General features: G+C 37.7%; 1 protein-coding gene across 8 annotated transcripts in view; it reads left to right on the forward strand.

Annotated features, from left to right (window-relative positions):
• Positions 1–27,918, forward strand: part of GSK3B (glycogen synthase kinase 3 beta) — a 173,497-nt gene that overhangs the window by 47,075 nt on the left and 98,504 nt on the right. For all 8 annotated transcript variants that reach the window (XM_084871680.1, XM_084871677.1, XM_084871682.1 and 5 more), the window contains one exon: positions 11,837–12,030. In XM_084871680.1, the coding sequence (XP_084727806.1) occupies positions 11,837–12,030 (194 nt within the window). The remainder of the gene's footprint in view (positions 1–11,836; positions 12,031–27,918) is intronic.

Raw genomic sequence — 27,918 nt, forward strand, 5'->3', positions numbered from 1 at the left:
GACCTTGAGCAATTTTACTTAGTTCTTGAGTTTTAGTTTTCTCCTTGGTTAAGTAGTGACCCTACGTCTGTCACAGGAGTGTTGTCTATGTCTAAACATGTTTCTAAACTATTAAGTGACCCACAAATATGTTATTTGCTCTGATGATGAGGTGTGAGGTGATCAAAATTAGTCCCAAGTACAATTGTCAATTCTGTGAATTTTATCTTTTCATTTTCTTCTCAGTCTGTTGTATGATTCAACCTTTTTGAGAGGTGATTATAGAGTCCTTTGTCAGCTTAGAGGAAGAGTTAGAGGTACTTAGTGATTTTCAGACTTTTAGCATTTTCAAAGTATAGTGGAATTCTGCAGAAATTCATTCACTTATAAATGAAAAAAAAAAATAGGCTGGGGCAAAAGTAGGTTTATAGTTGTTCATATGGAAAATAATACAATTAGTAATACCTGGCCGATGTGGGTCAGTCCCACCCTGTTTATGCCTGTAATGTGCTTAGGCATAAAATGGGCCTACAGCAATAAAGATGTGCTAAACATAGATTACTGCCTCATGGATGGCAGTTGTTGTGACATAAACCTGTAAATAACTTTTATGAGTTTACTAGAGATCCGATGCATGAAAATTCGTGCAAGAGTAGGCCTTCCTTCCTCTAGTTGTGGGCAGACACCCGAGATCTGGGACCCGGAACCTGGGACCCTGGACTCAGGCTGATTCCCTCCTCCAGACATCGACATGGGAGCCAGGCTGGCTTCCCTTCGATCCCGGCATCCTCAGGAAGGATGTCAGGAATGACATTCAGAAGACTTTCGGACTAATTAGTGTATTACCCTTTTATTATTATAGATTTGAGCCAAAACTGATGAAAATTGCCAGGAAGCAAGATCTCAAATGCTCCAGAAAATAAGAATTTTCCAGTTCTTTTTATACATTTGAAACTAAAGAGAAAACTTAAGGAAGATTACATGAAGGTGGGAGAAAGCAAGCAGGAGTTGGAGTACAGGATAGTTAAAATTGTGTGTCCCCTTGAAGGTGGTCTTCTCTAGAGGTATTCTGGCATTTCAAAGGTGTGTTAACCTAGATGCACAGAAACAATAAGCAGGGCTTGCTTAAAAACCTTTCACTAAAGAAGTTATAGGCCCGGGGCATGACTACCCCCTGCCCAGTTAGGAATTTATGATTTATTACAACACCCCCTTTTTATCCACATTGTTAAATTATAATCAGAAATAGGACTAACCTGGAGTAAGCAAGTCTTCTGGCAGAAAACAAATCCCATTCTGCCCTTTTTCCTTTTCCTCTGTTTGCAATTTATCAGAACATTTTAGGTTTGTAACCACCTCTTTAAAATGCATGTGAACCCCTATCCAGTTTGGCTTAGTGGGTGGAGCGTTGGCCTGCAAAGATCTGGTCCAGGTGGGTTGCATGTACCTTGGCTGCAGGCTCCTCCCCATTCTGGGCCCTGGTCAGGGCTCATTGGTGCAGGAGGCAGCCAATCAATGTGTTTCTTCCACATGACATTTCTGTCTTTCCCTCTCTCTTCTACTCTCTAAAAATCAATGAGAAAACATCCTTTGGTGAGGATTAACAAACAAACAAACAAAATGCATGAGAAAATATATGTAAGTTTATATGCTGTGCTACTGTATAGGAAAACCATTTGGGATTTAGGTATTGGGATAAAATAGGTGCATAATTCAGGGAAAAGAGTGAGTGAGCTGTTACATTTGCAGGGATTTGGGTTGTCAGAAGGCAGACCAAATAGACTTTCTACATTAAAAAAATTTTGTAGAGCATCGATTTTAATATTATGCTCATTGAAGACTGGAATAAAATAGATCAGCTTTATAAGGACTATTTTTTGGCTTTCTTCAGGATTTGTGGCTGCTCAAAGATTGAAGTTGTCAAAAGTGTGACCCCTGGATCCGCTTTTAAAGTATTAGTTAAGTTTACTATTTACTCTTTTATCCATGTACTAGTATAGTGTACTATTTCTTTGGTTAATATCCTCATTAAGAAAAATATACATGTACTGTTACTCTCCCTTCATCCGAAATTTGTAAATCAAGCAGGTAAACATATTTAAAACTTAAAGACTGTAAATAATAAAAGATGAAGCTCTTTTACACAAAGGTTGTAAACCTTTTATGGGAGATAAACCTGTTTCTAAAATATATCTTAATATTATTTCAATTGAGGGATTAAGACCAAGTGAAATATTTATTCATTTTGGGCTTGGGTTGATTTTATTCCAGTTAACTGGTGTTAGAAAAAAAGGAAAAATGCTTGATTCTAATTCATGGTTTGTAACTAAAATAACATTTAAGTTCAGGCTGTTGAAAATTAGCATGCTTACTCTGGTTTATGGTTTCTTTGGTTTAAAGTAAAATTTGGGTTTTAAGAGAAGATAAAAAATGAGTCAGTAAAATCAGTTCAAAAGGAGTATGGATATTTTGAAGTAAAAATTTGGGTCTCTAATAGATACTTGAATCAGAACCTTCTGTAAAGTATTTGAAATTTTCAGTTTTGTGGGAAATATGAAGTTAATTTTTGGACCTCAATCCCTGTATGTTATTTTTATGGCATGATCTTAAGCAAAGTAATGTAGTAGAGTTACCTAGGCTTTAGAGTTAGTTAATTGACGGGTCTGAATACTGTGAGTACACTTCATTGAAGGGATTACCTTTTTGAACACTTCAGTTTCTCCCATTTTTAAATGATTAACCTGAGTATGTCACAGGGTTGTTATAGGGACTAAATGGTATTCTGGTTTTTCTTAAAATATGGTAGCCAGAGCTGCATTAAAAATCATTGGGGAGGGGGTGCTTATTAAAAATACAATTTTCCTAAGCCTTACTGCAGACCTCCTGAGACTCTTGTAAATTGTGAACAGTACTTAAGGAATATATTCACGTATATAATATATAAATTGAACCTCAGAGCTCCCAGGTGTCCCTTGCCCAGTTCTTAGCCATTGCTGCAAATTGATGCTCCATAGAAACTAGATTTATTGTAACAAAGTTATAAAACAGAGTAATTCTCCTACCTGTAAATAAATCCATATGTGCCAAATTGGCTTTGGCTGCTTGTTGTTGCATTTTTTTCAGTAAGCCTTCTATTCTGTTTTACTGCTTGTAAGGCTTTTCTGTATACCTTACCCCTAGTGATCTGTATCTCATCAATGCCAGCATAGAAGAAGCAAAAGCAATGCTTAATGTTTAGCATAAGGTAGTTCCCAAATCCTAACAATTCTGCTTGAGTGATTCTTACCTAAATTCAATAGTAAACATTTGCTGAACCCTTGCATTGTGCTGAACCCTGTGCTAATAAGCACTAGGAAAATATAAATGATTTGTGTAATGTCTGGCTTTTGTAAGAGCGCTTAGTTAAGTGAGGGCTGAAACTCTTGATAATTTTAAAACATGATAAGCACTGTAGTAGGGCTTGTAAAAGGGCATACAAGATCAGAAAATTTTTTTTCTTCAGTTTCCACTGCCAATAATTCAGATTTCAGGGAAACTGATTTATTGAGCATCAGTTGTATGGCATGAACTTAAAAAAAAAACACAGCATATAACAGCAACCTGTTTAACCTGTTACTTTCTCATCACAACCTCCCTATAAAGTAGCAGCGATTTCCACTTTATAAATACTAAGTGCTAGAATGTGTAATTCAAACTTTGATATGACTTCAGAGCCCATATTTCATCATTATGCTTCTCTCTTAGGAAAAAAACTTGACTGAGGTTTTTATTTTTTAAAGGGAAATTTTATGGTTCTTAAGAATTGATGCTTGTTCATTTCTTTGGCGTGGTATCTTACTGTGATTGAAAATGTGGTATTATTTATTGTGCTGTCGCGGACTCTGCAGTCTTTTCTGTTTCATCTTTATCCTCTGCCACTCTGTTTTCCTATTTCTAGAAGTGATATACAGGGAAACATCTCCAGAGCCAGCACATGTAGCAAATCTCTCCATTTTATTTTCCCCATCTCTCCTTTTATTCTTCCTATCCCCAAAGAAAATTTAGTCATTCTTTTGTGTTTCCCAGTCATTTAATTAGAACCATATGGAGATGAATGTTGTTTAAGGGAAAAAGGTCTTGCTAGAGGGATTTTTAATCATATCAAGGTTACATAGAAATTGCCCTAATTTTTAAAAATATAATATTGTTCATTAGGGTTCATATAACTGGTTCTGCTGCTTGGTTAGCATTCTCTTTTTTTCCTTCCATAGTTTTGCACCAAGTGAGTCAGGTGCACTGTGGCTAAAGCTTCAATAGAGTCATTATTTCACAACAAGAATACATTTATTTCAGAATTTGTGCAACTGATTTTGTGGACCTCAGTTCCCTTTTTATTTCTTTTGCTGTTTAATTTTTACGTTGTTTTCATGTTTTTAAGCTGTTTTGTTTATTTTGGGGAGAATGTTTTGTTTTAATAGAAGTTGCTTAGACAGTTACTTAGGGTAAAGAGTTGTTTGAACTTTGATTTAAAACCTGAAAATTTGACAGCGGTCATTGTTTACCCTTCAGACAGTCTTAATCATGCCTAAATATAATATTTTTTTGGTTCTTTTGAATAATTTATAAAATAGTTTTCAAGAGTATTTGCCATATTGTTGTTAAACGTTTGTAAAAATAGCTATCTGATATTTCTCTTCCTGCTAGAGAAACAACAGGCAATGCTATTTTCTCTACTAATACTATTAGGTCAAAATCCTCATAAAAATATTTTGTATCTTGTAGTCACAGATAGTGGTGTGTGACTTCTCTGGGCTTTTGAGACAAATTTTATTTAAACTCTCGTATTTCTTCATGGAGACTTTATTCTTGAGTTAAAGCAGGGGTGGAGAACATCCCGCCCGGGGGCCTTATAAGGCCCCTGAAACAATTTGGTCTGGTTCTGCCAAAGCCCTAGGGGTGCGTTAATTAAATGTTTGATCAAATATAGCAAGCTAATTTTTAAATGGATAATTTTGCATGGTCTGCAAATGATGCTATAAATATCCAAATAGCCCTTGGCAGAAAAAAGGTTCCCCACCCATGAGCTATAGACTGTCTATAAAATAGTCATAACTGTTCAGTTTGTATTAATTACTGTTTCCCCAAAAATAAGACAATGTCTTATATTAATTTTTTCTCGCAAAGTTGCACTAGGGGATGTCTTATCTTTCCATGCGCTAGGTCTTATTTTCGGAGGATGTCTTATTTTTGGGGAAACACGTAGTAGAGATGGCTTATTAGCATCTCTAAAAGTCTCTCAGTTAAAAAATGTTAAAGTTGTTGCCATTTTACAGCTCATGAATCTTAAGAAACATTAAATGACTAAAGTATGTTTAACTTTGGATTTATCATTCATATAAAATGAGAATCAGTACCAGGTACTGCCTAAATAATTAAACATGCTGGAAGTGGCCTTGGATTTTGGATGCTCGTTCCACACTTTAGATGTGGACTGTGTTTGTTATGTTGTAACATTTGTTCATCTCTGGGTGGATTGGTTTGAGGGGAGACTTCAGAAGACTTAAAAAATGTAACCACAAGGCATTGCTTGCAGGCACAAACCTGTATTTGAGAGATTGAGAACTAGGCTGCACATATCGTTTGGGATATGCCTAAGACACTTGTAAAACTTGTATTTTATATTTAATTAGTGACCAGGGCGCGAAATCACAGGAGACCCGGGACCCCAGACCCCGGTGTGCTGCTTAACTCCCTCAAGTCTCGCCGCGCTGTGAGACCCAGAGTCAAGTCTGTGCGTTCCTTGCTCGCATGCACAGCCTCCTGGTGACCAGTCTTTGGTTGTTACAGTGTTAGGGCCACTGAGTTTTATAAGATGGAATAGAGGCCTGGTACATGAAAATTCATGTACTAGAGGAGGGGTCCCTCAGACCAGCCTGCCTCCTCTCACAGTCCCAGCGATCAGGGAAAGGCGACCTCCCATCACACCTCTGCTGCTGCCATTGCCCGCCCTGGTTACCTGAGCCTCTGGCGGCCCTGGGCAGCAGGGGGATTAGGGACTGGGGGACTCCGGAGGCAGGTGCGCTCCATGTGCCTGCCACCCCAGTGGGGCTATGGGGACTGGGTGCTGCCATCTTGTGCCTGTGGGCACCACCATCTTTGAAGGCGTGGCAATTAGCATACTCCCTCCTTATTGGCTGTGGGTGTGTCAATTTGAAGTGTGAGGGTCAATTAGTATATTCCCTTTTTATTAGATAGAATAGCCTTCAATAGAAAATGTTTGTATTGTAGGCCAATAGAAAATGGTTGTAAGCCATTGCCTTTGACGAGCCTACTGTGGTTTATATATTTAAGATTTGTCTATTGTGGTAAAGAGTAAGGAATTTAATTGTGTTCTAGTTATGATAGGAAATTAATACCACTTGAATGAGTTTTAATTGAAATAGAGGATCCCAGGAGTCTTTTGGCGGGAGAGAGGGCCTGGAGCCTCCCTGTTCCCACTGAGCTTCTGCTGTTGCTCCTGGGAGACAGTGGCGTTTTTGAGAGACCAATCTTGCTGTAATTGGTTTGAGATTCACTGTGTATTGTTGGAAGTTTAATATTGAGTAAAGTGGTGACTTCTTTTAAAAAATGAGGCTGATTTTTCATGATTTCTAGCTTTTGGTCTCTTGTTAGCAGAGCTTAAAATGCTGCTTTATTGCTAAGAGCCAAAATTATCTCTTTTCCGGTAGCAAATGTTAAATGATTGAATATCACAGAATCAATTGTTTTATGTTTTTGTTTTTCATGTGCTGGGGGTGGGGTTGGGGGAGAAGTTTCAGAATCTAATGCTGCCAGAATATTTTTAGAAAGAACATTTTAGCTGTTAATAACTGAATGATTGATGCCTAAAAACTGTAAAAGATTATTCATTTATTCTCTTATTACTCTTTTTACATTATGTTTTCAGAAACATCTGCTGCTTTGGAGGTATAATAGTCTTTCAGCTGTAGTAGGAAGGTTGTAAAATATAGCAAAGGCAGCATGAGGCAAGTGAAGTGTTCTGCTAAAGCTTTATAATATTGGACAAGTTACTCTTCGTCTTACTTTCCTCCTTTGCATAGTAAACAATAATATATCTTTACATTTATTATAAATATTAGAGTGGATGAAATAATGAATTGGAAGTTCTTTGTACAGTGAAATTTTATACAGCTGTTAGTTTCTTGCTAACTCAGAAAGTTACAATGCCAAGTGATGACGTGCTTTTCCTTGGCACACTAGCTGCTGACTGTCCCATGTGCTGCTAATGTGCAGGCCAAGTCATCCCCAGTGGTAACTTGCCATTCTGTATGGCTCTGCTATTTTAGATCTACGATGGAGTAATCTAATGCTTTAGCTTGATGATTTCTGAATAAAAATTCCAGGTTGCTTTGAGGTAGAAAGCCTGAGAGCCATTGTTCCTAGTATACCTATGGATTTTATAGTAGTAGAGTATAGTCCATAAGAGTTCTTAGCAATTTCTCTACTACTTCAAAGAGAGTAAATCTTTTAATTTCTGCTAAGATAGTAAATTTTTAAGATATTATTTTTTTTACTAAATGTACAGGAAGGTGAAAGGATTGGTTGGTCCTTGACTATATTCAATCAGTTTTAAATTAAGAGGCCTCTAGAGTCTCTTTTGGTGATAGATTTTATAGGACCTGCCTGTTTACCTTTCTACTTTGTTTTTAATATTTTTACAGAATTATCTGATTCGTGCATTATCTTATATACAGATCATGATGTGGGGGTAGCTGCTGTTCCCAAGTATACTTGAGGTTAAAGAGAAAATAAATCCCAGGGTTGTGATGGATAGTTGTCATAGCTGATTCTTGAGACTCTGAAATCATTTCTCTGAAATGTGAATTTTTTTTTATTTTATTTATTTATTTATTTATTTATTTTTTTCCCACAAATGCAGCCTCAGAGAAGGCAAGAGGGGAAAGTCATTACACAACTGTATATTGCTGAAATTCTCTTATCGGAGCAAGAACAAAGCTGTGACTATGGTTTTGTTATTGAAATATGGTTATACAGTGGAAAAGCATAAGTTTTGATTATATCCTAGACAGCTTTTGTTCTCAGTTAAAATTGTAGAATACAGCAGTAAAAATCTTAATCTTAATAAAAAATAATAATGCTTTGTTTTGTGATTTATGCCTGTGAAGTTTTGCAAGCAACTTGTTCAGTGAGATTATTAATTCATAGTTCTTTTCTTTTTAAGAAAAGCTGGTCTTAAATCACTTTGTTTGAGATTTTCTTTGGGACTATTGGAGCATAAGAAAATGTATCCAATGCCTTGGATTTTAATCTTCCTGGATCTAACCTTTCTAGATCTCTTTATGTAGAGTTTAATTTCAAAAAACTGTGATTCTCTCTTTAGGACTGCTATCATACAAGCTTATTTTTCAAAGAATAAGAAAATAACTTATCTATAATAAAAGTATAATCTAATTAGACCAGACATCCTCCTGGACAACTTTCTGGACAAAGCTGGGGCTGTGAGGGAAGCCCAGCTCCTGGGTGTCTGCCAGCAGAGGGAAGCCTGGGCCCCGGACACCTACTGGCGGCAGAGGGAAGTTGGAGTCCCGATGATGGCAGCCATGCATGAATTTCATGCATCGGACCTCTAGTAGTGTACTAGTGACCTGGTGCATGAAATTCGTGCACATTAAAAGGGGATTAATTAGAGGAAATAATTTAATATTGCTATTTGCCCTTTCTCTATAATAGAAGTGCCAGAGATGAAAGAAAATTAGTAAAATGCATATGAAATCCTTCCTCCTCTCAGTGTCTGGGGCTCACCATGGGACCCAGAGTCCCCGCCCATCCACATGTACCTCAAAATTGTGTGAGACCCAGACCCGACAGGTCCACTCTACCCCCATTGGGCTAGATTCAGACCCAGCCAGTCCCACTCTTGTCAAGCCCCGCCGGGGAGGTGGGTAGCCTCAGGTCCCCTGGCCTGGTATCAGGATGGGGGGGCATGGCCTGAGAGGTTCCCCAGCTCAGACTGGGGCAGGAGTGTGTGCCTTGAGGTCTTCCGTCAAGCCCGCCAGGTGGGGGACATGGCCTGAAATCCCCTGTCAAGCCCCACTGGGTGGGGGTCATGGCCTGAGGTCCCCTGTCAAGCTCCGCCAGGGGGGGGGTTGGGGAGCTCACGCAGCCTCAGGTCCCCCAGCCCAGCACTGGCTCAGGTCCCCTGTCAGGCCTCACCAGCAGGGGGGCACAGCCTCAGGTCCCTCGTCAAGCCCCACTGGGCAGGGGCATGGCCTGAGTTCCCCAGACCCAGCACTGGGGGGTGTACCTTGAGGTCCCCTGTCAAGCACTGATGGGTGGGGGGCATGGCCTGAGATCCTGTCAAGTCCAACCAGGCAAGGGGGTGCAGCCTCAGGTCCCTAGCCCAGTGCCGGGGCGGGGGAACTGGCCTGAAGTCCCCTGTCAAGCCCCACCAGGTGGGAGGCTTGGCCTGAGGTCCCCTGGCCTGGCATTGGGGGGGTGGGGGAGGGGAGGAGCAGCCTGAGGTCCCCTAGCCCAGCACCAGGATGGGAAGCGCACCTTGAGGTCCCCTGTCAAGCCCCACAGGGGCGGGGGAGGGCATAGCTTCAGGTCCCTACTGATTGCTCTTTAAGTCTCCTTATGGGAACTTGGCTTCAACTGTGGGTGCAGCCATCTTTGTGATGGAATGATGATCAATTAGCATATTTCCTTTATTAGGTAAGTTTATAGTCAACCTGAAAAATTGAATTACAGTTAATGTGGTCAAAAACAAAAGTAATAGCGTATTTTGGGGCAATGGAGCCTGATGACTTAGAACTCAGCTTAAATTAAATTGTTTGTTTTTTATCCTCACCTGAGGATAATTTTCCATTGATTTTTAGAGTGGATGGGAGAGGGAGAAACAGATGGAAACATTGATGTGAGAGAGACACATCAATTGGTTGCTTCCTGCACACACCCGACAAGGGCCAGGGATCAAGTCTGCAACCAATGTACATGTCCTTGACTACAAACCCAGGACCCTTTAGTCCGAGGGATGACACACTATCCACAGAGTCAAACCGGCTAGGCTAAACTAGTTTTTTAGCCAGTATATTTAAGATTTCTTTTACTTGAAAGTGAGATGTGAAGGGAGCATTTGAAAATCTTGAGAACTGTTATATATGTGTTGGCTTGTGTTCAGGTTTATATACATTTAAAGCATATATGATACTGTTGTAAATAAAAATGATGATGTTGACAAGATTTAAGTTATTCTTTCTAGAAGTGGTATTGGACTTATGCTAACTAAATCATACCTATTGGTGTGGTTCACCTTGGAACTAAAGACATGTTTAAGATAACTGGCCATAGCCTGGCTTGTGTGGCTTGGTGTTTCAGCTTGTGTGACCCGTGAATCAGGAGCTCAGGGGTTATGCCTGGTTTGCAGGCTTCATCCCCAGTGAAGGGGAGGGAGAGTTCAGGAGGCAGCCAATGATTCTCTCTCATCACTGGTGTTTCTCACTTCCTCTCCCTTCCTCTCTCTGAAAACAATAAAAAATTAAAAAAGTTAGCTGGTTTTAATATAATAGAGACTGTGTGTATTATTGACTTTTGTTTATATTAGTACCTCTGTGAACTTAAATGACTATAAATATTGGTTATACTATAACACTAATATTTGTATATTCATTTATCTTGCATTTTTATATTTGGTAGGAGAAAACACTCAAGCTATTAGAAAACTAGATTATATTTTTTAATCTATTGTAGTTTTTTATCTTTTTATATATAATGTACAAATGAATACTTCATAATCTTGACTTGCTATCTAAAGTTAAATATTACATTATTTTTTCTTTTATTAGGTTAGCATCTTAAAAATAAAATTGATAATTAAAGTAGTAGAGGACAAAAAGGAAAATGTGTAGTTTAGTCATTGAGGCTATGGACTTATATTGTACTGAGAATTGGTTTTAGATTTGTCAGGGAAGAGAGAAGTAGCAGAAATCATAATTGCTACTACAAATGATTGTAGTCACAAGAATCTGTATGTATTCTGAAATCAATAACAGAATAATGTAGAGCTCTAAAATCAGGTGCTAGTTAGCTAGGATGGTTTAGAGTAAATTAAGAATTCAGAGGAAAAGGTTATTGTGAACTATGCCCAAGTAGGAAGTGGCTCTTGAGCTTGAATTGCAGAGTCTTTGATTGTTCCTGGGTTGGGGTCAGGGGGAAGGAAGGCATAAAAAGTAAGGAGAGGGCATGATGGGGCAGATACTTAAAGAATGAGACTTAAGTTCAGAATAGGTTTTGCATTTCCTACTCCTAAATTAACATTGTTTCCTATTACTTTCCTCCATCTGACCTTCCTCTGAGAGGCATTCCACTGTTTTCTTAAAAAAGAAATAAGACATGAAGAAGCAAAATCTCAAACCCTTACCTTTCTACAGGCAGAGTGGTGTGAATACTGAGCATATTTAGACATTTGCAGCTTCGTATATTTTATTTTCAAGTACATAAGGAAGCCTTGAGGAAATAACTAGGGGTTTTAGAATTGTATAGATAGGGATCAAACCTTAATGAGTCCACCTTTCTTCCCATTATGTTTAATATGGGAATATTACTATTATTTTCATGGTGTTGTTTCCATTAAATAGAGTCACATGTATAAAGCATGGTGTGCCTGATCTATAGAATTACTGAATAAATGGTGGGAAAGAAATATTAAATTGAAACAAATAGTTGAAGTAACTACTTATGATAAACTAAGATAAACATTTGAAAATAGTTTGTGGCAAAAATATAGTTTAATTTGTATACTTTGGCAATTTTCTCTAATTCTTTACATTTCTCATTTGTCTACCTTTTTTTCTTTTAGGAGACAAGGATGGCAGTAAAGTGACCACAGTAGTGGCAACTCCTGGGCAGGGTCCAGACAGGCCACAAGAAGTCAGCTATACAGACACTAAAGTGATTGGAAATGGGTCATTTGGTGTGGTATATCAAGCCAAACTTTGTGATTCAGGAGAATTGGTTGCCATCAAGAAAGTATTGCAAGACAAGAGATTTAAGGTAAGACCTTCAGTATTTCATGTATTTTGCTATCAATGTATTTTAAATATATTTTTTTATTGATTTTTAACAGAGAGGAAGGGAGAGAGATAGAGAGCTAGAAACGTCGATGAGAGAGAAACATCGGCCAGCTGCCTCTTGCACACCCCCTACCGGGGATGTGCCCACAACCAATGTACATGCCCTTGACCGGAATCGAACCTGGGACCTTTCAGTCCGCAGACCGACGCTCTACCACTGAGTCAAACCGGCTTCGGCTCAATGTATTTTAAGTTGTTTCTTTTTGCTTCACATTTCATTTATTGTGCATATTTTTGTTCAGCTCAACTATTTACTAGTGATTTTATTTTCTGCTATATATTGTGTAGAAATAAAATTTACTGAAGATTGCATTATTATTTTTGAACTATTGCTATGAGTGATGCATGTATTTAAAATGCTGTGAAAGGTATATTAAAACATCTTACTTTCTACTTTTAAAAAGTTACTTCTCCTGCCTTGGGTCTCACAGGTATAGGAGACCAGAGAAACATTGCCTGTAGCAGAGGATCATTTGATATTTTTGACTATGCTTCTTTTGAATCCATTATTCAACTCTGTCATCTCCCATACACACACATTCCGCAATAACTTTGATCTTTCTTTACTGTTTTCTTATGTCTCCCTTCCATCTGTCTCTAGAAATTGGCAATCCCCACAGTTCATTTTATTGTCATTTTTTACACCATTTCTTTAGGGCAGTTGTCAGTTTGCCGCTCTGTTGACCAATGAGTTTGCCGACCACTGCTTTAGGGATCCTATGCATGGATGTTTGGAAGTCATCTCTATGTTATGGTGTAGTGGGGAGTCAGGAGACCTGGGCCTATAGTCAAGGTTATGTCATTAGTAAGACATGCAGTTCTATACCTTTCTCTATTCCTCCCACCTCTGCAACATTTTACTGAGTGTCTCCCCCCATGTGCTAGGAACATTAAGGGATATAAAAAAAAGTGAGGTGATTACTGCTCTGAAATAGCACACATGATAGTGTCTATATGCTTTAGAATGTCTTAAACATTCATTCTAAGGTGGTTTTAATTTCTTAGGAAACAAATATACAGTTTTTGCCATCAGTTCTCTCTCCCAATCACTACTCCCATGTTGCCAAATGCCCATTGGTTCTTGGTATCTCAGTATTGCGCTGTTATCTCAAATTGGCAAGGCTTCTTATACAACCCTGACTTAACTTTTAAGACCCAGTAGAAATCATTTCTGTTGATTTGAATTCCTTTTTTTTTCTAATGGCATTATCATTTATCTTGTCATTCAGAGTCGTCTTTTCTCTAAAACCTATTCTCTCATACTTCATATGCAATCGTTATCAAAGTTGATTGATTCCCCCACCACCACCACCACTGCCTTGTTGATTTATCCCTTCTTTCCTTTCCTCATTTCCATTCTAGTCAGGCCTTTATCATTGTTTGCCTTAACCACTCATAAGACTCTACCTCTGATCTTCTTCCTTCTAATCCCTTCTATATACTACCAACACTAAAATAATCCCACAGTTCAGTTTGGACATTTTGTTTCTCTTACATACAAATTTTCTATGATTCCTCATAGTCTAGAAAATAAAACCTGCCCCGTTCAGTTATACATTCAGGAGCATCCATAGTCTTGCCTAATCTTCAGATACTCAGCTTTCCAACCTTTCTGTGTCATGGCTCTTGACCTATATTGGTCTTTATGACCTCTCTGCTTTTATTCAGATTCCCATTATTTTCCTATTTCACTCCCAGTCTTCTGCTATCTAAGTCTAAGACATATGTCAGTTTCTTTCTTTATGAAATTTCCCAGATGATTCCAGCCAGCCATATGGATTTTGTTATTCTAAATTCTTTGAACACTTGAAAATTTCCAAATTTTTTTCATGACAAAGACTCCATTTTTAGTATCTGTGTCTCTTGGATACCCACATATGCAATGATTTCTTTGGATTAGTAGTTGATGATAGCAAATACCAAGTACTTCTCATATGCATAATGATCTAATGTTTTTACATGTGTGATTTTATTTGAGACATAACATTAGTATTATGAGATTGGTTATTATTTGGATTAGGCAAACTGTGCACAAAGACATGATAAAGTAACTTGTCCGGGATCACACTTAACACAGGGATAAATGGCCAAGTATTTAAATCCAAGCAGTCTGACTCCAGAGTGCTTTATTACATTTTAACATTGCTGTATCAAACCCATATATTCTGTTCAGAGATATTTGAGTTGGTTCAGTCTTGTTTTTTAAATTTATTTTTTTAATGTAAATTTTTCCCCCCTGCTAGCATAGTTATATTATTCATTTGAAATATAATTTGGTTCATCTGTTTCTGTATGTATCTATCCATTCTTAGATCTTTATCTCCATTCTCTTTTATTATTAAAAAAAAAAAATCTGTGAAACACTAACCTGGTTCCAAAAGTCAGAAATATACAAGTGTTTTTCCCTCGTATTCCCCCTGTCTTGTTTGTACTCACTCCTGTAAATGGCCAATCTCATTTTTTTTTTTTTTCTGGGTTTCTTTTGCACAAATGAGCAGTTAAGAATAATTTTCTTTGTTTCTTTCCTACATGAAAGGTAGAGAATATATTAGAGATATTCTTTTGTACTTTGCTTTTTCTCTTAGTTATAGTTCCTGTGAATCATTGCATATCCTTTTTATAGCTGCACTAGTGGCCCAGTGCAGCTATAAAAAGGATATAAAAGGGGGGGGGGGGGTTTCCCCCTCAGCCCAGCCTGCACCCTCTCCAATCAGACATCCCTCTTGCAATCTGGGACTGCTGGCTCCTAACTGCTCACCTGCCTGCCTGATCACCCCTAACTGCCTCTTCCTAATTGCCCCTAACCCCTCTGCCTGCCTGATCGCCCCTAACTGTCCTCCCCTGCCAGCCTGATCTTGCTCCCAGCAGCCCTCGCCTGCTAGCCTGATTTTGCCCCTCACTTCTCTCCCCTGTTGGCCTGATCACCTCTAACTGTCTCAGCCTGACTGATGGTCCCTAATTGCCCTCCCCTGCCAGCCTGATTGCCCCTAACTGCCTCTGCCTTGGCCCCTACCACCATGGTTTTGTCCAGAAGGAAGTCAGGCGTCCAGAAAATGGCTGGTTTACCTGGTATAATTAGCATATTACTCTTTTATTAGTATAAAGAGATTATATAGGATATGATTGCTTAAATGGGGGGAGGGGCTTTTTCAGCAGGAGGAGATGCTCTTGGTAGACAAAAATACATAATTCTTATATTTGGACTGATAGCCAGCCATATGCACTATACTGTCAAAATGGTCATTAAAAATTTGAACCACTTTCTTACACCTTACATCAAACAGCTGTTGCCCTTAAAACCCCTCCTAAGCCCCCACTGTAGGTTCTGCCTTTGCAGTTCACCCAGATTAGGTTCTGATTGGTCGGTTTCTATGCCAGTCAGCGTCAAAAACTCTGCCTCGTAGGCAGTCAATTGGTTCCTCACAGTTCACTCAGATTTGTTTCTGATTGGTTGGTTTCTATGCCAGTCAGTGTCAAAAGCTCTGTCTTTTAGGCAGCCATCTTAAAAGGGCATGAGAGTTAATTTACATATTCTTTGTTATATAGGATATCATTACAGCATTGATTCGACCATTCTTTCATTGTGGATATTTAATTTCTTTGTAGTATTTTGTAAATCTCTAAGAGTACTGTTAGGAAAACCTTTTATACATCCTTTTTAAATTAGATGGTATATCTTCAGTGTAGATTAAGAGAAAGAAGGACTGATCAATCAAAACATAAACACATATGCAGCTTTGTTTGATATTGCTAAATTCTTCTCCATAAGGGTTATACCAATTTGTATTCACTCCAGGAATATGAGTCCCTATTTCCCCACAGCTTTGACAACATGCATTGTTTTACTTTTCAATATTTGCAGTCTGGTAGTTGGTAGTTTAATTTACAGTCTTATTGTGGATGTATTTTACCATCTTTTCATCTGTTCACTGTCCATTTTATTATTTGTGTGTGAATTGTCTTTTTGGTGGGCCCATTTTTAAAATGGATATTTGGTCTTCTTGTCTTAATTCTGAAGACTTTATTATGAATTTAGTCTTTATCTGTGATATGAGTAGTATTTTTATTTTATATAGTCTATATTTTGCCATGTAAAAGTTACCCCTTCCATGTAGTCAGACTTACTGTTCTCTTATATCCAGATTTTAAGTTATGGTTAGAAAGCCTTTCCTTATAGAAAAAAAGCCTTTTCCTCAGGTAAAGAGTTCACCCTTATTTTCTCCTAATACTTGGTAAGATTTCCCTTTTTATATTTAGATCTCTGATTCATTTGAAGTTTATTCCTTTGTATGGGGTTTGTTCCTGTTTATAGTGTGAGTAATTAATCTAATTTTTATTCTTTCCATATCATTAACCAGTTGTCTTAGTACAATTTATTAAAAGGTCTATCTTTGTTGCACTGATTTAAGATGCCATTGTTATTATATGCTAAATTTCCACATGCATTGGTCTATTTCTGGACTTCTCATTCTGTTCCAGTATGTTATTTGCATATTGTTATGTCAGTACCACACTGTTTTAATTACTGTGGTTTAAATGTTTTTGTTTGTTTGTTTCTTCGGTAGGGCTAACTCACCCATGTAACTTTTCTTTTTCGTGCTTTTCTAACTATTCTTGAATGTTTATTTTTCTGTATGAACTTGGGTATCATTTTGGCTAATTCCACAACAAAGGTGTTGATATTTTAAATTGGAATTTCATTAATTTTATAAATTAGTAACAACTAATCTATTTGTGATGTTCAATTACATAGGAATAAGAAGTTGTCTTTTCCATTTGTTCAAGTTAATTTTTTTGACTCAGGAGTTTTATTTACACAAGCTTTTGACATTTTTTTGTTAACTTTATTTCTAAGAATTTTATTGCTTTTGTTGCTATTGTATAGTTGCTATTCTTTATTTTTTTGTGTTTTTTTTTCTCCTACATGCTAAAAAGTGGCAAGCCGCCTTACTTGAAGCTCTGTTCTTTCCACTGTATCATCTCATCTTTCCTTTGTGGAATTAAAAGTATTCTTTGTTCTCCTTGCTAAAGGTTAACTATTTAAAAAGAAGTTATTTTACTATAGTGATCAATTTATTTCTCTTGATTATCACAAAATAGTAGGAATTTTTTTACCTCTTAAAATTTTGTAGGTTTACATCTTTGATTTACATACCTGCTGGCTAGGATTTCATTAAATAATATGTATTTCTAGAAAAAGTTTGGAATGGAGTGTTCTCCTTATTCAATTACATAAGCTAACCTGGTGAACCTGCTAGTGTCAATGAGAGGCAGTTTGTTTTGGTGAAAAAATAAGAAGAGAGAGAATGGTAAGAGATGAAAGCCAAGAGTAATTATCCCTACATCAGAAGTAATGTAAGCTTTATATTTAAGACGTTGAGGTGTGTGTATTTTTTGAAGGAATTTCTGTGACAAGCTTAATATCATTAATGTTTTACTTACAATTTGAATGCTCCCCCATCCCCCCACCTGCAGTGAGTCATCATACTGTGGCAGATTCTTAAAGTAAAATTAAACTTCCTCACTTAGCCAGTCTTCCATATTATGGAAGTGCTTGTGACAGAAAATGTATTATGGTGTTGTAGGGTTGATGTCCAGTTAGGTTCCTTACGTAGGAGACTTTTGATATTAGAGCAGGGAGAAGGTTAATCAATCCCAAAAACCACTGAGGCTGGCTTTTCCAATGTGAAGATCAGTAAGTTGCATTTTTAATTAATTAGTGATTCATTAACTATTAATTTCACTTCTCCTTTGAATTAAGTCATAGGTTTCAGGTCTCCTGCTTGGTTTCACTTGTGTGGTTGGGATGTGGGGGGTGGAGACGTGAAGTGTCACTGATGTGTTGTGAATGGAGACTGAATAGAGCTCTACTTTAAAAAAATAATATATTTTTATTGATTTCAGAGAGGAAGGGGGGGGAGAGAGAGAGAGAGAGAGAGAGAGAGAGAGAGAGAGAGAGAGAGAGAAAAACATCAGTGATGAGAGAGAATCATTGATGGGCTGCCTTCTGCACACCCCGTACTAGGAATGGAGCCTGCAACACGGGCATGTGCTCTAGCTCTACTTTTAATATATAACATTTGAAGAGTGAGACTAGGTAACGTCTGATTTGGAGCCTAAGGGATAGGATTAATTTTTTAGTGGTATTCTGGAGACAGCATACGAGAAAGAAGACCTTTGTCCAGTGTTATTAGTTTTGCATGCTTGAGCATTTCTAGTAACTTTATGAGCCTCAGTTTCATCATCTGTAAAAGGGAGATGCTACAGCTATAGTATTGCCCCAGATGTTTATGGTACATAAAAGAACTCAGTATTATTCTGCTTCCCTTTTTGTCCATTGTTGTATGTATCAAATGAAGCAATGTATATGAGAACATTTTCTAAATTTCAGAACTTCTTATAACTAAGTTTTTATGTTTATTTTTAGGCATCTGAATTAGTACAAAACTGCTATTCACTTCAGATTTTTTTTCCCTGTTTTATTTTTCTTAAATATAGTAACCCTATTTTTAAGCACCTAATTATTTTTTCTTGTATAGCTATTTTAAGTCATTTATGGAAAATCTATTTCCTAATAAAACTGGCAGACAACTTAAAAGAAATATTAATCTTTAGTCGTGCTATATGGAGCTTTGTCTGGATCATGAAAACTTGTAGTTATCAAGCAGAGGCTAAAGAGAAGAACAAAGGCAGATTAGATAGTAAAAGCCTTACACTGCAGTGAAGTTCTCAGAAAGCTACAGCAAAACCAAAGGGGAATTCTCAAGCCAAGGTTTAACTGTCAAAGGAATCTAGAGTCTCCTGAGAAAGGATGCCATTAAGTATGTCTGTCATGCTCAGTCCTTGTCTAGGAACAGCCCATGGGAATCTTGGCTTGCCCCCAATGACAGAATAGCTTTGAGAGTTCACAGCTGGCACCAGTGATCAATGATGTTCCTTGTAGTGAGAGATCTGCGAAGTATATTTTCATAATTGCCATACCAACCTTCTTGAGGATTCAGACTATTTTATGTTATTTTCCCAAGTACTTTTGTATAATGATAAAAAATTTTTTTAAAAACTTGTACAGAGGTTGGTGGGGAAGGGTTCTGTTCATTTTGCTCTTAGAATTACGTATAATTGCCTTTTTCATTCCAGAGTAGAAAAGAAATGGAGCCATTGGTATTTGTGGTTCTGAATAATCTCTTTTCTGGCTCTCAGTGGCTTGAATGGCTTGAGAGAAACAAATAAAATTTAATATAAGGCAGCCAAGGCAATTAGGAAAGAAAAAGTAATAAAAGGCATCCAGATTGTAAAGGGTTAAAATTGTCACTATTTGCAGATGACATATATATAGAAGCCTCTAAACACTATAAATTAACCTCATGCTCATCAGCCTTTGATATTGTTAGCATTATGGAGTTCAGCCATTCTAAAAGGAGTGTAGTAGTATCTCATTGTCTTAATTTGTAATTTTCTGATGATAGATGATTTTGAGCATCTTTTTATATGTTTATTTGTCATCTGTATACCTGATTTGGGTAGATATCTTTTCTAGCCTTTTGACCATTTTTTTTTTTTTAAATAAGTCTTTATTGTTCATATTATTACAAATGTTCCTTTTTTCCCCCCCACCATTGCTCTCCTCCACCAGGTTCCCACCCCACCCTCTGCCCTTTCCCCACTCCCCATTGTCCTCATCCATAGGTGCACAGTTTATGTTCAGTCTCTTCCCACATCCCCCTCTCCCCTTTTCCCCAAGAATCGTCAGTTCACTCCCCTTCCATACCTCTGATTCTATTATATTCAACAGTTATAATACTATTGTTCATCACATTTTTTTAAAAATTTCCTTAGTTTTTAGATTCACTTGTTGATAGTTACGTATTTGTTGTTCATAATTTTTATCTTTGTTTACTTTTTCTTATGAAAGAACCCCCTTCAGCAATTCATATAATTCTGGTTTGGTGGTGATGAACTCCTTTAGCTTTTTTTTATTAGTGAAGCTCTTTATCTGACCTTCGATTCTGAGTGATAGCTTTGCTGGATAGATTATCTTTGGCTGTAGTTTCTTACTATTCATCACCTTGAATATTTCTTGCCATTCCCTTCTGGCCTGCATGGTTTCTGTTGAGAAGTCAGCTGACAATCGTATAGGTGCTCCTTTATAGGTAACTACCTTCTTTGCTCTTGCTTCTTTTAATATTCTCTCTTTGTCTGTTGCTCTTGGAATTTTAATTATGAGGTGTCTTGGTGTGGTCCTCTTTGGATTCCTTTTGTTTGGAGTTCTGTGTGCTTCCTGGACTTGTAAGTCTAATTCTTTCACCAGGTGGGGGAAGTTTTCTGTCACTATTTCTTTCAGTATGTTTTCAATATCTTGCTCTCGCTCATCTTCTGGGACCCCCATAATTCTGATGTTGGTTCGCTTGAAGTTGTCCCAGAGGTTTCTTACATTATTTTCAATTTTCTGAATTCTCTTGCCTTCTAGCTTCTGTGGAGGAGTGTCTTCTGGCTCTTTATGTTCCAAATCTTTGACTTGATTCTTGCGATCTTCCCTTCTGTTTTTAGGACTCTGTAAAATATGTTTTATTTCAGACAATGTATTCTTTATTTCTTGTTGTCCCTTATCATTTCTTGATGACTCCTTATTAATTCTAGTTGATCTCTTTTCATATCCTCATAGGTCTTATCCATCTTTTCTAGGAAATTCTTGAAAAACCTTATAAGCGTAGATTTGAACTCTATATCCAGACGCTTTTTGTCCTCCATTTCTTTCGTTTGTGATCTGTTTTGTTGTCGCATTTCGCAGTTACAGATGGGACGGGGTTTCAGGGTGGAGCCTGCAGCTTTGGCTTCCGTCAGCCCCGCCCTATGCGGGTCCTTCAGTGCTCGCTGCCGGTGCCTCTAAGAGAAAGGTGCCCTCGATTTTCGCCTGCTGCCAAACAGTCAATGCTCTCCCCAATGAGCCCGGTATTGGGGTTCAGTTCAGTTGGAAGTGGAGTTAGAGGTGGCGTTCAGAGCAGACTCGAGCCCCAGTCTCCTTCCGGCCAGGGCAATCCCGCGGCACACCTTTTGACCATTTTTAATGGTTGTTTTCTTACTGATGAGTTTTAAGATTCTGTGTATATTTTGGATAATGGTACTTTATCAGATATATGTTTCATATTTTTCTCCCATTCTGTGACATGTCTTTTCATTTGTGTCTTAGAGCAGAAGTTTTAACTGCTAATGAAAATTTCTACTTATCCATTTTTCTTTTATAGGTTGTGCTTTTGGTGTTGCATCTGTAAAGTCATTGCCAAACCCAAGAACACTTTGATTTTCTTTTGTTATTTTCTAGCTGTCTTATAGTTTTGCCTTTTACATTTAGGCCTATGATTCATTTGGGATTAATTTTTTTTAATTTTTATTAAATCATTATTGGTCAAATCATTACAGTTGTTCCTCTTTTTCCCCTTATTGCTCCCCTCCACCCGGTTCCCACCCCACCCTCTGCCTTTACCCCACCCCCACTGTCCTCATCCATAGGTGTATGATTTTTGACCAGTCTCTTCCCACACCCCCCACACCACTTTCCCCCCCGGGATTGTCAATCCACTCTCTTTCTATGCCCCTGATTCTATTATATTCACTAGATTATTCTGTTCATCAGATTTTTTATTTACTTGATTTTTGGATTCACTTGTTGATAGATATGTATTTGCTGTTCATAATTTTTATCTTTACTATTTTCTTCTTTCTCTTCTTAAAGAATACCTTTCAGCATTTCATATAATACTTGTTTGGTGGTGATGAACTCTTAGCTTTTTCTTGTATTTGAAGCTCCTTATCTGCCCTTCAATTCTGAATGATAAGTTTGCTGGGTAGAGTAATCTTGGTTGTAGGTTTTTGCTATTCATCACTTTGAATATTTCTTGCCACTCCCTTCTGGCCTGCATAGTTTCTGTTAATAAATCAGCTGAGAATTATATGAGTGCTCCCTTGTAGGTAAATAACTGTTTTTCTCTTGCTGCTTTTAATATTCTCTCTTTGTCTTTTGCCCTTGGCATTTTAATTATGATGTGTCTTGGTGTGATCCTCTTTGGATTCCTTTTGTTTGGGATTCTGTGTGTAAGTCTATTTCTTTTACCCGGTGGGGGAAGTTTTCTGTCATTATTTCTTCAAATAGGTTTTCAGTATCTTGCTCTCTCTGTTCTCCTAGCACCCCCATTATTCTGAAGTTGTCCCAGAGGTTCCTTACACTGTCTTCATATTTTTGGATTCTTTTTTCTTTTTGGTTTTCGGTTTGGTGTTTTTTGCTTCTCTGTATTTCAAATCTTTGACTTGATTCTTGCAATCCTCTAGTTTGCTGTTGGATCTCTTTATATTATTATTTTTATTTCATTCACTGTACGTTTAATTCCTAGTTGGTCCCTTTTCATATCCTCAAGGGTCTCGCTAAATTTATCAGACTTTTCTAGAAAATTCTTGAAAAACCTTGTAACCATAGTTTTGAGCTCTATATCCAGTCATTTGTTTTCCTCAATTTCTTTCATTTGTGACCTGTTTCTTTGTCTCCGTGTTTTGGCTGCTTCCCTGAGTTGATATAATGACTTTGTGAGCTAGTTGTCCTATAGGCTCAACCTCCCCAGTTACCTGAGGTGCACACTCTTGGTGTACCCCTTTGTGGGCTGTGTGCACAGTCTTGTTGTAATTAAGCCTTGATTGTTGTTAGTATCATTGGGAGGAATTGACCTCCAGGCCAATGGGCTGTGAAGATCAGCTGTGTCTATGATGGGGGAACTTCTATGCTGGAGACACCCTTATGAGATAAGACTTGCTTCAGTGGGGCTTTGGTGTTCACTGAGTCTGTCCCCTGTGTGTGTCCCTTTGTCCCTTATGGATCTGAGGAGTTGTAATCTGGATGGTTTTACTTTGACCCCTGGGTACACTGGCTCTTAATATCCAAGGAGGTGCTAATTTAGCCTCTGCCTGAGGCCACCCAGTAGGCTCTACAGAGAGATCTTCAGATTCCTCATTTGGGTTTTGGAGGTGCTTAGATTAGGCCCAGTTGTGAAGCAGTGCAAGCTGCTGTGGGGCCTTTGGCCTTCTTTTGGATGTTCTGGGTCTCACTGACTCAGCTACAGTTTGTTGGGTAAGTTTAGATTTCAAAGGACCAGGCGATTCATAGGCAAAAGCCTCTGTGCACAGCTAAAGGTGGCTGTAGTTCACCTACTTCCACATTGAAAACTAGATGAGATTGGATTTGGGTCTTTTCCTCCCTCTATTTGGAAGTCTAGAGAAGCCTAGAATTGGGTATTCCCTTTTCCTTGGTTCAATTAGTTCTGGTAGAATTGTTTTCCTTTTAGGTGTTACAGAGAACAGAAAGCGCCTAAAATGATTCCTTTTTCCTCAGCCATCTTCTAGCAGATTTTTCTGAGATCTTCACTGTGAAAATCTAGTAGAGCTCTTCAAGGTAAAACTGAGAAAAGTGTGGTTCCCCTCTGGAGTTCTTAACTCTTGAACTTGTTCACACTGCCTCTCCATCAGTTACCATTCAAGCTTTCCTGTACTGGTATTGGGTTCATAGGCAAAAACTCTTGGACTTTTGTTTCAATAAGCTGTGATTTGGCATATCTGCCAGTCTGTTTCTTGTTGTTAGGACAGTGGTTTGTCCTGTGACTTCACTTCCTTGCTGGATTTAAGAAGAATTGTTGGTTTCCAGTTTGTTCAGCTATTTGCTTGATGTGAAGATTCCAGGGATGACTTGGATCCAAGCTCCTTACAGGCTGAATTGAAGACCATAAGTTCTTCCTTTTTTTTATTTTAAAATTGATTTGTCTTTTAATTGTTGAATAGACTTTTTTTTAATTTGGATACAGATCCCTATTAGATATATCTTATATTATGTTTTCTCCAGTCTATGGTTTATCTTTCCTTTTTGTTGATAGTGCCCTTTGAAGCACAAATGTTTTTAGTTTTGATGAAGCCTAGTTTATTTTTTCTTTTGTTGTTTGTGCTTTTGGTGTTATACCTAAAAATCTTTCTCTAAGGGTACAAAGATTTATTATTTCTTTTAAGAGTTTTATCTTTTAAAGCTCTTACATTTAGGTCTATGATCACTTTAGAATTAATTTGTATGTCTGATAGAAAGCACCTGTCTGACAGGGGCTTTTGCAAGCTATATTTATTGAAAAGATTATTGAGTTTTCTTGGTACCCTCATAAAAAATATGTCTAGGTTATGCCACCTAAAGTTTCTTCTTTGAGTCTTTTATATAGATTTTTTAGTTGCTGGAGCATCTGGCCACTTCTTATTTTACAGACTTATTTTACCAACTCCTGTGGCTTCAAGAACTTTTCAGACCTTTCACTAGCAAATAAGATTTATCAGATTGCATTCTAGACCTTTTTACTTCTTGTCTCTCAGTCATTTCAAATTGAATGTGTCCCAAATGGAACTCAACCCTTCCTGATTCCAAAATAATTTCCTAAGCCAGTAGCTCTACATATGTTAATAATCATGAGTCAGAAGCTTGATAGTCATTACTCTCCTCCTTGCAGTTATCAAACCAATAGCAGTAGGTGATCAAATAACTGTTTTTCTGTCTCTCAAAGCCATTCTCTTCCTTTCAATTTCACTGGTTCCCTTTTCTCTTCTTTTAGTAATTTTTTTTTTTTCATATCCAAAACAAATCTCTTGCTTACAATAACCAGCGAATACATCAGTGACTTCTATGGCTTTTTAGCACTCTATTTAAGACTTTTTACCTGACCCTTAAGAAAAAAATTTTTTTTTACAACTTGTCCTCATCATCATATATAATAAAACCCTAATATATGCAAATGGATCAAATGGTGGAATGAGTAGTTGCCATGATGCACACTGACCCCCACGTGGCAGACGCTCAAGGCAGGAGCTTCCCTTGGTGGTTAGTGTGCTCCCACAGGGAGAGTGCGAATCAGCCAGAAGCCAGGCTCATGGCTGGGGAGCACAACGATGGTGGTGGGAGCCTCTCCTGCCTCTGCTGCAGGCGGATGGTAAGGAGTGAGGGGTCCCAGACTGCAAGAACCCCAGACAATGTGAGGGATGTCTGACTGCCGGCTTAGACCCGATCCCCTATGGGGATTGGGTCTAATCCTCCAAGGGGTCCCAGACTGTGAGAGGGCACAGGCCAGGCTGAGGGACACCCCCTACCCCCAAGTGCATGAATTTTATGCACCAGGCCTCTAGTATATATAGCACTTTTTGAGTGAGATAGGCTTTTCACATTGTATTGTAACTATTGGGTTTGCTTACATATTAAAAATATAAACTTTTAAGGACTATGAATTTTTGTGTACTTAGAACTGTGGTTCTGACCTATAGTTGGCTTGAAATTATTTTTTTTGTACAAATGGAGTTATTTTGAGGTGATATTCTATCCAATTGTAGGGTCTTAGGTGGTATCTGAATTTACGTTGGAATCAAATAGTTAGACATAAATTGAATACTTTCAATTCTAGTATGATTACTAAGGATAGATGGTGGAATTTTGATAAGTTTCATTTTTTTAAAGAAAATGTATTTTAGGAAAATAGTCCTTGAAGCAAAAGTTGTGAAGTGGATTATATTTTGCTAGATTTTATGAAAATGGAACTTTTTATAGGGGGGAAAGATCTTTTGGCAGAGTGAAATTTGACAAAAAAGAAAAAATGGTAGCCATGTGCTGCCTAACCTACACCCACAGTATTAAGCTTGCTGGTTGTTACTTTACCTAAAAGTTCACATTTCCTTTATTGAACTTTACATAGGGTACATAAAGTACCCTTTTGGGAATCCCTTCTCCAGGCTTTTAGCATCTTGAAGGAATTTTTTCCCCTTTCCCTTTTTTCTATAAGTGTGGGTGTCAAATGATGTGAGAATGAACAACAGTCTCCATGTCTAGTTTAGAGGGAGATACATGTTATATGTTAATGGTTATGAGTTAAAACTAAAGGATAATTTTTTTTTGTTTGTTAAATGTGCCTCTTAGGTTTTCTTGTACTGATGTGATAGTTATGACATCTTGAGTAGTCGTTTTGTTTTTTTTAGATCACAATGGTTAGTAAGAATCTAGATTACATGTACTTTATCTTTTCTATATTGGAAAAAAAAATTGCCTTTATAAATAGGTTGTTTACTACAATGGGTTTCAATTTTTTTAATCATGGTCCTATAGTAAAAGAATACATTTTACATTGCAGTCCAGTGCATGGAAAAATAAAACAAGTTTAATGAAAAAAATCTGTACTTTTACTATGTTTAAAGTTTTATTATTCTGTTTTGTTCTTTTTTCCTTCCCCTCTGGCTTCTCAGTGCTGGGACCCACAGTTTGGATAATACTGGTTTACTAGTACAGCAAGTTTTAAGGTAGAAGTAATTTCAGAATTTATTTTGTGAAAGACAAAGTAACCCACTTTGAGAGCTCTGTAGGTGATACAGAAAGATACAAAATTCAGCTTTTGCTCTTAAGGCACTTGAGGTAAACTAGTTGGACAAGTTTTTTGTGTGCACGTGCGCGCGTGTGTGTGTGTGTGTGTGTGTGTGTGTGTGTGTGTGTGTTTTCTACAATACTATAATGTAACTAGAGGCCCAGTGGTGCACGAAATTCATGTTCGGGGGTGGGGGGTGGGGGGGCGAGGGGGTGCATTCCTCAGCCCAGCCTGCACCCTCTAGCAATCTGGGAGCCCTCAGGGGATGTCTGACTGACACAGAGGGAGCATGGGGACATTGCAATCATAGTGTAAGCTGTGGCTTAGAATTGGGAATGAAATAATATATTCAGAAAGATTCAGAAGTGAAATCTAGTTATAATCACATTGATCATGAATGGAAGATAAGATTAATTTGATAAGGAATGTTTAGGTTATGAAGTGATTAGGCCTTATCCTCTAGGAAAATGGTGTTATGTCTCTTTAAATTTACTTTGTCTGCTAATAACATTGCTCTTCCACATCTCTTGGTTACTCTTTGTGTGTCATCTTTTCTCACCTTTATACTTCTAAGCAATTGTGTCTTTGAACCTAAATTTTGTCTACTCTAGAGAGAATATAGTTGGAGCTTTCTTTCTTATCCAGCCTAACAATTTCTGTCTTTGTATGCTTAGTTAATCACATTTTGTTTAGTTTTTTGAATGGTTGGTATTACCTGTGCCATATTCCTCCTTGTTCTCATTCATATTCTCTCTCCCTCCCCCCTTCCCCTCCCCCTCTCTCTCTCCTTCTCACTCTCCCTCTCCCTCTTCCTCTTCCTCCCCCCGCCCCCTCCTTGTTTTTGTTCCCCTGTTCTCATTTATTGCCTTTTTAGTTTAACAAATCTTTTTTAGTGTACCATTTTAGGTTCAGTGTTCTTTGGAAAAGTGTCTATTCAGGTCCTTTGCCCATTTTTAATGGCTTGTTTGTGGGTTTGGGCTTGGGTTTTTTGTTATTTAAGTTATACAAATTCTTTATATATTTTGCATATTAACCCATTATCAGATATGATTTGCAAATATTTTCTCCCATTTAGTAGGTTGCCTTTTCATTTTGTTGATACTTTCTTTGATATGCAAAAGCTTTTTGATGGAATCTCGCTTTATTTTTGGCACCTATGCTTTAGATATCAAATCTAAGAATCATTGCCAAAATCATTGTCAAGAAGCTTACCTCCTATTTTTTCTTCAGAAGCGTTACAATTTTTGTGTTCTTTGAACTTAATGTCTGCTTTGGACTCCTGTCTGCCAAGTCCAACAGTTGTGTCTACTCAGAGTCAGTTTCTACTGACTATTTTAAAGAAACAAAACAACCTGATTATAGGTCTTTTCCTATTGTTTGCACGTTCCACCATTTTT

The sequence above is a fragment of the Pipistrellus hanaki genome, assembly GCF_964339955.1.
Source record: "Pipistrellus hanaki genome assembly, chromosome: 2".
Classification (NCBI taxonomy): Eukaryota; Metazoa; Chordata; class Mammalia; order Chiroptera; family Vespertilionidae; genus Pipistrellus; species Pipistrellus hanaki.